Source organism: Meriones unguiculatus, chromosome 11 (assembly GCF_030254825.1).
Source record: "Meriones unguiculatus strain TT.TT164.6M chromosome 11, Bangor_MerUng_6.1, whole genome shotgun sequence".
NCBI lineage: Eukaryota > Metazoa > Chordata > Mammalia > Rodentia > Muridae > Meriones > Meriones unguiculatus.
The window spans coordinates 77,952,433-77,964,358 of record NC_083359.1 but is presented as its reverse complement, the minus strand read 5'-3'; the positions used below and the strand labels follow the sequence as shown (position 1 = coordinate 77,964,358).

General features: G+C 44.8%; 1 protein-coding gene across 11 annotated transcripts in view; it reads right to left on the bottom strand.

Annotated features, from left to right (window-relative positions):
• Abl2 (ABL proto-oncogene 2, non-receptor tyrosine kinase) overlaps positions 1-11,926 on the bottom strand; it is a 97,373-nt gene continuing 85,447 nt past the window's right edge. For 4 of the 11 annotated variants that reach the window (XM_021660328.2, XM_021660367.2, XM_060364493.1 and 1 more), the window contains 2 exons: positions 8,923-9,096; positions 1-8,555 (listed from right to left, as the gene is read on the bottom strand). In XM_021660328.2, the coding sequence (XP_021516003.1) occupies positions 6,835-8,555; positions 8,923-9,096 (1,895 nt within the window). In that variant the 3' untranslated portion in view covers positions 1-6,834. The remainder of the gene's footprint in view (positions 8,556-8,922; positions 9,097-11,926) is intronic. The other 7 variants (XM_021660360.2, XM_021660353.2, XM_021660385.2 and 4 more) reach the window with 3 other exon arrangements.

The following is an 11,926-nucleotide window of genomic DNA, read 5'->3' as shown; positions in this document are numbered from 1 at the left end:
TTTTGCCGATAAAATATTTCAACCTTTATTTAAAACAAAACACAACTTGCAAACCTTGTGAGACACAGCAGGAAGCAGTCCCTGCCTAGGGCATCATTTATTTACATCAAGTTTAACACTGTTAGCAGTTCACAGTCAGACAACAGAGTGAGAGAATTAAATTAGAAAAACAACTGAAAATATATTACAAGAACAATTAAGAACAAATACTTGACAACAGTGGTAGTGTGACCCAAGACTGATGTGTTTTAGTCAAATCCCATATGGTCTCACTGGGCACTGTGTCCCCTTAGCAAGGCACACAGCGCCCACTGTGGGCATCACCCTCTGTGCACCACCTTCGCCTGCAGTGTAACCTTTGGTATAAACATTAGTTTTAAAGAGTCTGAATTAGCAAGTTTCAGGACAAAGTTCTATCAACCACAAAATGTTTGTATTTACTTTTACCAAGCAAGCACAAATCGGCGTTTCTCCACTGATAGTCACGACAGAACCAGACTGCAAAGGGGAGGAAGTGCAGGGGCTACAAAGTATGGGTCTGTGTGGGCAGTGTGCTCAGGGAGCTGCTCAAGGCGGCATGCTCACCACACCACAGGTGATAAGGAGCTGCAGAGAGAACCTCACCTTCTCTTTAATTTCTGAATACTCATTTTCCCTGAAGGCCATTTCTCAAGATGGAGGTCAGGTGGCATAGTGGAAGCTGGCCATGGAGATCAAGAATGCTCGTTCATGTGGCCCTGACCATCAGCATTCTTGCCATTCCCAATGCATAGCATGGGTCCTTAAGAATACCAAACATAATGTGGGAACTAATGGTTCTGGAGCACTGCAGCCCTCTGCAGCACTATTCTGACTCAACAATAAACTTGTTGTTTTATAACTGCTGAAAACTAGGAACCTACGTATGAGAAATTTTTATTAAGTCCCACGTGCCCTAAATTGTATGGTTACAAAAAACAAGATGTTAAACTATTCAGAGGCTCAGAAGCAAACCTAAGCGAGCTCCACCCACAGAATCCGCAGCATTTCCTTTCACTACCTTGTTAGTATGACAATGTCTCCCCCATGTGCTAACGGGCTAGGGTCCATACTCTGGGAACGGCTGAGTAATTCAGGACCTGCAGAACAGCCCTATTCTTCCCTGAAGATGCTATGCCCGAGGACCCTTAGATGACGGTAAATTTGCAGACCCACTCAGTGTGCCACTCACCTGTCCTTTCTGGCTACCAGGGTTCTGCTACTGTGTTCAGGTTTACAGCGACAGGGAAATGAGAATATTATTATCCAGGAGATGTAAACAGCCTCAGGTTTACAGGTGTACACGGAGCTAAGGGAGTGTGTGAGGAGGGAAGGGCAGGTCCAAAAGGGGCTTCCTTCCCTCAGCTCATCACACAGGGCTGAGAAAGGCGCAGCAGCAAGCTGCCAGTTGGCATCTCCTGTGCAGAGATGAGTGGGGGTCTGAACCAATAGGGACTTTGAACCCTGGTGAGGCTTGTTTCAACAGCTCTAGTTCAATAGTTATGCACACCAACCCAGCAGGCAAGTATTTCTCCCAGCAACACTCAGGACCCATCTTTGAAGGTACAATCCTGAGGATGACTTCTGGCAGCTTCTAATCAAGATAAACTGCCCCACACCTTATCCAGGGTCCTCCCATGGCACCTGGGAAGCTAGTCCAAAAGGAAATTTATCACACACAAGTAGCAGCCTTATAAAAACAAGCTGGAGCCACAAGAGTCAGCTGCCAGCGCTTGAGAGCAGGGTGAGTCATGCCAGCCTCCTCAGTAGCAGGATCACAGGCAATAGCAGTGAAGCTGGGCCACTGTGCTCTGCTGACCAGCACAGGAGACAGGAGCCACTGCTCAAAGCACTACTGACCCAATATGCTGGAAAAACTGGAACTCCATGCATAAAACTTAAGAAGTAGGCCAAATTTTAGAAGCCTCACCTCTCTGCCTCAGAGGCAACGGCAGCATGGGAGCCACAGGAACCCTTGGACTGCCTCAGCCAGTTTGTGTGCAGGGTCCCTTGGAGCTGCCTTACTCTAGGCTTCTGCATGCCTACAACACCCAAACAGAAACAGGCAATTTCAAAGAACTGGGCTACTGGCTTGATGAAGCTAAGGCAGTTGACAGGAAATATAAAAAGTACTGGCCATAGCAGATGCTAAGGGCAAAAAGATGGATCCCAGATTCAGATGAAGCAAGTTAATGCATGCAAGATCACTAAGAACAGAAATAAAGACGACTCTCAACCCCATACCAACTCCCCTGAAGGAAGATACGGCCTAATGATGACAATGATATCACTAGCAAAGGCAGAAAAACACGGAGAGGTCAGAGTAGAGTGCAGCTGTATGTAAGCTGCCTCCGCATGATTTACTAGAAAAATACAGGGTGGTCAGAATATAGAGTGCAGCCTGATGTAAGTCATCTCCACATGATCTACCTGAGCGTAGGATAGGTTATTAACTATCATACTATCATATTAGAACTAATAGGTGACTTAAGCTCAGTTACTTTTTAAGGAGATGATAAATGCCAATGTTGTTTATAACCGACAGAAAATTCTAGAAATTCTCCAAGTACATCAGTCTTCTTCCCCTAACCCCTCCAAGCCCCCAAGGCATGTTTTAAAAAGATGCTGTCAACACCAATGGGAAATGAGTCTGCTCCTACCATGGCAAGGACGCCAAGAGCCCAGCATGTGTGCAGTAGACGAGTGCTCAAGAAAAAGAGGGCCTTCATCTTCCCGTCCAGGGCCTGGGAGAGCCGCCAGGCTCCAAGGGGAGCAAGCCCTCCTCCAGTCTCACTCTGCAGCCTGGCTGGTCTGAGCTTGGCTCTCTTGCATTACTGTTGTTACTGTTGATCACATGCTGTCACCTGACTACTTTAAAGATGAGAATTAAACCAAGGAATTGGTCCCTAATGTTCTGAAGGTCCTTAGCTCTGAACTGTTAGCAAACATTTGCAGGATCTTCACATACTCATTTAGCAGTTTCATATGTACCTTCGCAACAAACTATGGAGGTGATTCTCTAGCTGCAGCTCCAAGCTGGGTCACCCTGTACAGACATTCGTAATACAACTGTACAGCTGATTTGCATTTGATTTCTCAAGGTGCTTTCAGACACACTATCTCACAGTCATTAAAATGACACCAAACGACAGATTTATTTTTGAACAAAAAGGAATGTAGGACTGTTTTTTTTTTTTTTTTCTTTTCTTTTTTGTTTTTAAACAACTGAAGCTGGTATTCTTCAACTACAAAGTGCAGATTTCTGTGTGGCTGAGGTCTGGAAGAATGGTGCTATGTTCTCCTCAAAACCAAGTTCTACTGATGGCTTGTCCAGCTACACTGCCATTACTGAACATCCAAGCCCCTCCTGGCCAGGGCCTGCCAGAGCCTGTGCTTTAGAAGTGTGCGGCACCAAGTATACAGATTGTCTAGCTGAGCATCCCACAAGGCAGCAGGTGTGGAGCGACGCTGCTGTGTCAGGGCTCCTGCATTCTAGCCTCAGCTCTGCCACTGACTGCTCCAAGACATGGACTAGTGACAGCTAATATTCCCAGCCTCATCTTCTGTCAGTGATGAGTGTGTGAAACCTGGATAAGCTCTGGGAAACACACTTGCTAGTCTCACCCCACCACAAATTCCAATAGAGAGTTGGGCTAATTCACCAGTTTTCCTTTAAAAAACCTCTGGAGGGTTAATGTGTGCTTCTGCGTCAGGAGTTATCACTAGCAGTTAACACCCATGGAGTTCCCACTGTGCACCACACACCTTATACAGGGGCCATCGTGAAAATGACCAAATCAGGTTCTTACATGACAGATCAAAACTTGGTGTATCATGCTCAATTCAGTTCAAGTCATTGCAAAACACATCTTTTACAAAGGGCCAATTTTAAGGTCTCTCTGTGAACGTCATGATGAGAATCACCTGAAAATGTGAAATATAATTGTACCCAAAGTTTGAAAAAACGCTTCCTATAAAGCATAATTAGAACATATTCTATATAGAACATTGCATTTGAAGGTGGGAAATCCAACTAAAATCACAAGACTTTTATATGAAAGTAATCAAGCTGTGACAATCCAAAGATATGCATAGATCTAACGGCTTGAGGAACTGCCAGACACCCTGAACCTTTTCTCTTGCCATCTGCTTTGTTTTTAGGCTATACAAGAGATTACATTTTTAGTTTCTAAAAGTAGTTTTCTCTAGATTCAAACCTTATAATTTGCTGTTTTTTTTTTTTTTTCTCTCTCCCCTTTTCTAAGCTGGCCCCTTGCAGGCAGATATGTGACAAACCCAAATAATTCTTTCATAGCAAGCTGACAATGCCTCTTTGGCCCGAGACCTCAATCCCTGACAAGTCCACAGTTCCTGATCATGCAGAGAGAATTGTGCTACAACAGCTAATGCTACTCGTAACAGAACTGAGAGAAAAGTCACTTCAACTCAGGGATTTAGTGAGGTTCCTCTGTGAGCACGACATGGCCTTGACTCAGCACTTCAGACTGAGAAAAGCAGAGAGCTGAGAGACTCAGTAGTGTTTCTCCAAGCCTGTTTTCAGAACTCTGAAGGGAAAACCAACAACAAACAAACAAAACAAGACCCAAACCTGAAAACAACCATTGCTTAAGATATCCCACTATGACAGAGATAAACTTTAAAAGCAGCATTAATAATGGCCTCAAATTTTAGCTTTCTCTTCCCCACCTGTACAAAACTAACTGCTAAAATAAATTCAAGTTTATGGGTGCATCCGATGGCAGAGAGTGGTAAAGGAGGAGGAGGGAGTGTTCTCTTTCAGAGACTACAGGGGCATTAACCTGATCTCTAGCAGCCAGAATGCAGCTGTGGGAACACTAACCTTCAGGGGCTATCTCCTCCACCCCAAGCCTCCTCTTACCCTGAGCCTTATCTGGAGCAGCAGTGATATGTAGCCACATTTTATTTCTTTATAATGAAAACTAAATTTCTTCCTTGGTCAAGGATGCCAAATGCAACTTGAAATAGTTTCCCCTTAGGATTCTAGTCCAATTATTGTCAAGACAGCAGTTCTAAAGTTTCTTATTTGTGATTCAGCGAAGAGAATGAAAAGCTGCCCAACATAAAAACATTAAGTAAAGAGCTTTTGAGAAAAGCTCTCAAAGGAAGCTGTGTATTAGTCTGCAAAACACTCTTGAGAATGTGGGCTATTGCCTTCAATTAATAGATCAAAAGATGGGCAGTGACTTGACAGCAGATCAGTGACAGTCAGGAAGAAAACACTGCTCAGTGCTGAATTCCTATCTTCCCACATTAATACTCCTTTGGAAGGAAAAAAATCAGGACATTTTGTATTGGGTTCTCTCTAAAGAATAAAAGGGGTGTTCACAAAGTAAAAACCAGTAACTGGAAATAGTCCCAGCACCAAAAACATCAATAATATGTAACCTGTTCTGTTCCATGTTACTCTATTAAATAGCTTCCATAACTGTAATTAGGGAAGGGAAATGCCCATTTTTCAAGGGCAAAACCTACCTGTAGGTTAAACCTTTAGGTTTCTGGATCTAACTGGTACTCCCTGAAAATAACCCACCCCTTATTATTATGCATTCTTAGACAGAGATGAAAGGACAAAATAAATATATTTCCAACACAAACTCCAAGTGCAACAAAGGGTTGGGGATAATGTGTGAGCAAGGAAAAAGGCCATGAGAATACTGTGGAGGCAAGCCCTCGTTGAAGCCCCGACTGTCCACCCAGATCAGCTTAAGGTAATCAGGAGGGTAAAGGTCCAAGTGGCTACGTGGATTAAGCAAGCTCCTCAGTCTCAGGCCTCTGGGCCAGTTTTCAATAAGGTACTGTATCTGCTTGGTATTTTATCTAACAAAAGATTATGTCTAGCTGCTCACGTGGCCATTACGTCAGTATTCAGGGGCACAAGAGGTCTCTCCTATGAGAACCTGTAGTGACCACTATTTTCAACATTGATGCTGGGTAATGCCCTGAATGCTGCCAGATATAAAGGAAGACAGCCTGCCCAGCAAGGGACAGAGAAGAACCCCCAAGACAGCCCCTACACCCATGGTTTACAGAGAGCTACCAAGAAGCAGTGAGTGGACACTGGCCCACTAGGAAGTAACATGCTGGAAGAGGGGGAGACGTGACTACTAATCACCTCGAGAGTTTTGGTGGGGTCATTCTGACTAAACTTCTCTTGTATTCTGTACTTCCTGCACCAACTCATACACCCATGGCAAGCAGGGCAAAAGCAGATTGAAAGGGCCATGTTTCCCAGATGAGTATTCTAGCAATCTAATTTGCAGTTCTTGACACAGCAGCAATGATCCATGGAAGCAAGACCAACAGCCACTTCCAACAGCCTTGAGTAAAACACTCCTGCTACATCCCTCACTTTACTTTCTTCTGTTCCCCAAATTTGTTGGGTGAACTAAAGCACAACCATCCCCAGGACCTGCCAGGTCAAGGCCCGTTTCGTGATACCGAACAACTAAGAGCAGCCCAATGGATCACCACAGGCCATTCCAGATAGGGAGGGCTGTACTTTTTTATGACGTATACAGATGCAGTTTCCAGTGCAGTTTCCAATTCTGTCCACACTGCCCTGATCCACCAAATTGATGTCTTATCTACTTATGTGATTTCCTTTTTGCTATTTTGAGATGAACCTGTAAACGTGAGAACTCAGGGATCTGAGGTACTTCACATAAACGCACTCAAGTATCAGTCTTTCACTTTTGAAAACAAGAACACAGGAAAACGAGTCCCTTTCCCTCTCCCCTCAGAAATGTGTGCCTTTTCCCCCTAGGCTGACAATGGCTACCTCTGCACCACATCACTAATTTCCTGTACACATGACAATAAGTTATTAAGGACAGGGTTTGTCCCAGGCACACCAGCAGCTGTGGAAGACACCTGCAGCTCCTGTAGGCTAAGTTCCAGTTTGCTCACAGCCTCTCGGAAGGCAAATTTGTTGCGAGTCTGAGGGATGCAGTCCACGTACCCTGAGCAGTAGTCGAGCAGCTGGTGCCCAGTGTCTACCAGTTGGCTGTTGGGCACAGGTTCCGTGATTGCACTGGACAGTAGGTCGGCACACTCCAGCAGGGCCTCTTTGCTGATTTTGTCAGCTGAGATTTTCTCAGCTGCCTGTTTGGTTTTTCTCAGAGCCACCTTAGTACCTGCTGTGCCATTGGCCATTTTGGCTGGCGAGATGGAAGACGTGGGCAAAGGCACTTGGGGTGGAGGCATCACGGGCCTCCCAGGTTTCCCACTACTGGGCACTGGCCCTGGAGCTGCCTTTTTTCCTCCCTCCTGGGTTTCTGGAGTGTGCTGTCCTGCAGGTGGGGCCGTCGGCTCCTCCTCAGGGTCTGAGCATGTGGACGGATGCTGCAGTAGTCTCATCACTGGCGGCGGGGGTGGGGCACACTTTGGTTTTACACGGCGGGGTCGATCCTTGTCTCCAGAGGATGTGACCTGATGCTCAGATAAGAGCTTGAATTTATTCCCCTGAGAGTCTGTGCCAATGAGCTGCACATCAGCTGGAGTGTGTTTCAGAGTGGGTGAGATAAGAACTGGCACTTTGTGGTTGTGAGTGGTTGGGAGGACAGCTACAGCCTTGGCTGGGGAAGACCAGCCTGGCTGCTCTCCATCCTCTGGGACTCCAGCGACTCCAAGTCGCGTCCCACCATTCCTTTCCTTGCCTTTGGGGGCAGCTGCCACTCCAGCCACCCCTACCCCTGGAGAGTCACTTTCTGTGATGGCTGCATCAGGGGCTCTCAGGGGAAGAGCTGTGGCTCCTCTGGGCAAGAGTTTGGCTTTTGGTCTCTCCCTGGCTGGAGCAGCACCTTCCTCAGATTTTTTTGGAAGCGTGTCATTAGCCCTGTCCACATTCTCTTCTGGCTGAGAAGAGGTGGACACTGTCCTTTCCAGCTGGAGTTTGGACCTCTGGCAGTTCCTGGGAAGGGTCATTGCCATCCTATCCTGCTCTGGAAGCCCTGAGGACATGGAAGATGTAGAGTTGGACCTTGGAAAAGGCTTGGAAGTGTCATCACTGGCTGTGGGTTTACCTGCTCGCAAGCCCAGTGTCTTTTTGATTAAGCGAGGTGTAAAGAAGCCTGTGATGCCAGACCACCCGCCCCCAGCAGTGCCACTGCCCCCACCCCCACCACTGTCATCATTACAGAGGTTCCTCTGTGCAAAGCTCCCCCCATAGCACTTGGCTGGCACCAGATTCGACTCTTGCTGGCTGGGAGTGAAAGAGAACCCATCAGCATGCTGTAGAGAAGCAACAGATGAGAAGTTACCCGTGAGTTCATATTTCTTGTGGGGCTGATTCTCCATTTCTCGAAAGGAACTGCTGCGTTTAGGGGGCGTGGGGGCATTTCTCTTTTTCATGAAGGAGCTGAAGAAGCCTCCCTTCCTATCCCTGGTGAAGCATGTCTCTTTGGCATCTTCTAAGAGGCTGCTGGGTGACTTATCTCTTTGCTTTCGAGGCAGAGCTGGGGACCCACTGGAGGCCTGTGCGCTTCTAATGAATCCTGCTGAGAAATAGCCAATCAGTAACAGGAAAGGCAAGAGGTGATAAATTAGAAAGTTCTACCTGCATTTACTAAATGTCAGATGTTGGCATTACCCAGGAAATTAACAAATCAATCACTGATTCAGTGACTAGTGTTTCAACTGTGATGTGGATATTAGTGGTGACCCTTGCTGGTTTGTCTGTATTCGCCCCTTCTCTAGAATACAGATGCACCTGTCATCATCTCTCTGGGCAACTATAAGGGAGCCAGGGGCTGAGAAAGCAAGAGCTGGTAGCAGTTGCATGGAGATGGAAGTGCAGGACCAAGGCCCACAGCATCACAGTTCCTGGTTCTTCAGGGATCCACTTTTTGCTCTGACCCCTCCTACCTGGTGCCGAGCTGGAGGCCAGGCTCTCGGAGGCTTCAAGGACCCCATCTATGTTCTCTTTGTTCTCCCCCTGCTTCTTCAGGGTCCGTGTCTTGGAAGGAAGCAGAGGCAATCGAGGCAGGTATGGAACCACAGATGATGAGGAGGCAGCTCTGCCAAGCTCCTCAGCTACCTCTGTAAGAAAGACAAAGTCTGGTAAAAAGACAATATAAGACAGAGAACAAGGCATTCTCAAGAACAACTGAGAAAAGAAAAACGGAGAGCAGAAGACTGAAGTACATAAATGCAGCTGGGTGCACAGTCTGTGCTACAGTCCCAGCTGCTCACAAGGCTGAGGCTGGGGGGGGGGGGTATTCCATCAGCCCAAAAATATGAGACCAGCCTGGGCAAAATGGCAAGATGTCACCTTGAAAACAACAAAAACAAACATACAAAACATAGAAATGAAATCAGAGTGTAAAGCCTTCTGTGTACAGGCACTCATGTACATGGAGATCAGAGGCCGATGTCAGGTGTCTTCCCCAACTGAGACAGGGTCTGTCACCTGCCAAGAGCTCACTGCTTCAGCTAGACTGACAGGGCAGCAAGCACAGTGAGCTTCCTACTTCCATCTCCCACAAGTGGTGTGTGTGGTCATGCCCAGCTTTGCACGTGGGTGCTGGGGATCTGATTCGGGCCCCTGACCTGTAACTGAGCTTCAGTAACTGAACCACTTTCCAGGCCCATGTAACCTCTTATGGACAACTTCTCTTCCTCAACACTATCCCTACAGACTTACATGTTATTGCATGTGGCAGGATCTCTTCCTCATTGCCACAATTCTGATGGTGAGATTACCAAAATTCATTTTATTTAGGATGTTTCCAGTTTTAGCTAGTGTGAAATGTGGCTAGGAACAACCTGATACTTTTTTTTTTTCTCACAAGTTCATGTATAGTTAATTGGTGTAAACCAAAAGGTCATGGGGTGGACAGTGATCTTCATCAGGCTCTGACCAATGTAACAGCCGTAATACCTGGCACCCACAGTCTGCGAGTAAGCAGTGTGTAAATGCTCTGCTTACTTTCTTGGCATGCTTGCCAGAATTGCAGCTGTTAATACTGTATATAACTTTAATTTCGCATACTTGGTAGGCATGTCATGGAATCATACGATTTAATCTGTATTTCCTGCTGGTGAGTGATGCTGCTCACAGCTTTACCCACTCACTAGGCATTTGGATAACCTCACTAAATGCTGTTCAGATGCTGAATAAAGGGGATTCATGTCTATAGACATTTTTATTTTTAGGTTACAGGTTTCTGTAAAAAGGAGAGTAATAAAAATTTATTCCTCTTTGACACATACACAACTAACCCACTACAACAGGAAAAAAAACAAACACACACCTAATTCTTTTGAGCTGAGGACGTCACTCAGGTGCTGGGGTGCTTGTCTAACATTCATGAGATCTTGGGTTCAAGCCCAAGTACCAAAATCAGAACAAAACTCGAAACAGTGACAGCAAACAACCAAAACTTGATTATCAAAATCCTGTTCATCCTGTTGGTCACCCTTGGCTCACTTAACTGAGCCATGAGCTTTGTGGTCTTTACTAAAGCAAAAATATTCTTTATGCTCTTCCCTCCTCAACAATCAATTACATTGCATACATTTGTTAACACTTGATAAATTTTAATTACACTTATTTGGTGTATGTGTGTGTGTGTGTGTGTGTGTGTGTGTGTGTGATACAAGAACTTGAGAGAAGGATGAAAATATTTTTATTGTAACGCCAATATTGTACTTGTTTCCCCTTCTTATCCCATGTGAAAATCACTAGAAGACAAGATTTAACTTTTTGATTTCTTCTAACTTTTTAAAACTTGAAATTGTAAGATCAATTACACGCAGTTATGAAGGGAAGGAAAAATATGTACAAAATTTCAGAACTATCACAACATCTAATAGGCAGATGAAACTAAGCATTCTGTATCCTTAACTCTCCAAGAACAGGGTCTCACTACTGTCATAAATGGGCAGGTATTAACTTTAATAATCTCATAATGTAGCTTAGAATAGCCTTGAACTTGAGCTTTTCCTGCCTCAGCCTCTTAGTGCTGTGCGAGCTGGTGTGCCTTCTGCTCATTGTTTGACTTCTGTGAGTATTCAGGAGCACTACATACAGAAGCAAGCAACTTCCTGCTTGTGCCCATATATTTCCTACACGCGTTCATATATCCATTTCTTGAGTAAAGCCAGGCTTATCTCTATTGATCTATAGCCTAATCTACTTAAAGATATAATTTAGGTATCAGTTATATGTTCATATAATCAAAAGTCTGTTAGATGTTTAAGCTGGTCCTACTTTTTTATATTATAAGCTATATGCAGATGCTACATCTGTCTAGATGAATCTTGGTTATACTCACAATTTCTAGAAATGGAATTTTGTGATAGCGTTTTGTTTTTTTTTTGGTTTTGTTTTTTGTTTTGTTTTGGTCTTCTCTTAAATGTGGTTTAGAGTTAGAATATATATTTTTTAAAGACATTTTTAATTATGTATGTATGCGTACATCTATGCGTGTGTGTATGTACATGAGTGCAGGTGCCCACTGAAGCTAGAAGAGGGCAATGGAACTTTTAGAGCAGTGGTCCTCAACCATCCTAATGCAGTTTCTCATCTCATGTTGTGGTGACCCCAAAAGAGTTACAGGTTATTTGTGAGTCACCCCAGAATAGGTGCTGAGCACTGAATTCTGGTCTGGCCCTCTGCAAGTGCAACATATGCCTCGACTGCTGAACCATCTCTCCAGCCCCTAGAATATTTTCACACTTATTTTTTAGTCTTCTTTATATTGTGTTATTTAAGAACTACTTGTTATTGCTTTCTTTGTAGAGACTGAGTAAATTTCAAAAATGTAATTTCAGTATGAAATATGACATAGAAAAATTCAGAACTAAAAAACATAAAAATGCCGTTATCACTGCTGGGCGTGGTGGTACATGCCGGTAATCCCAGAAC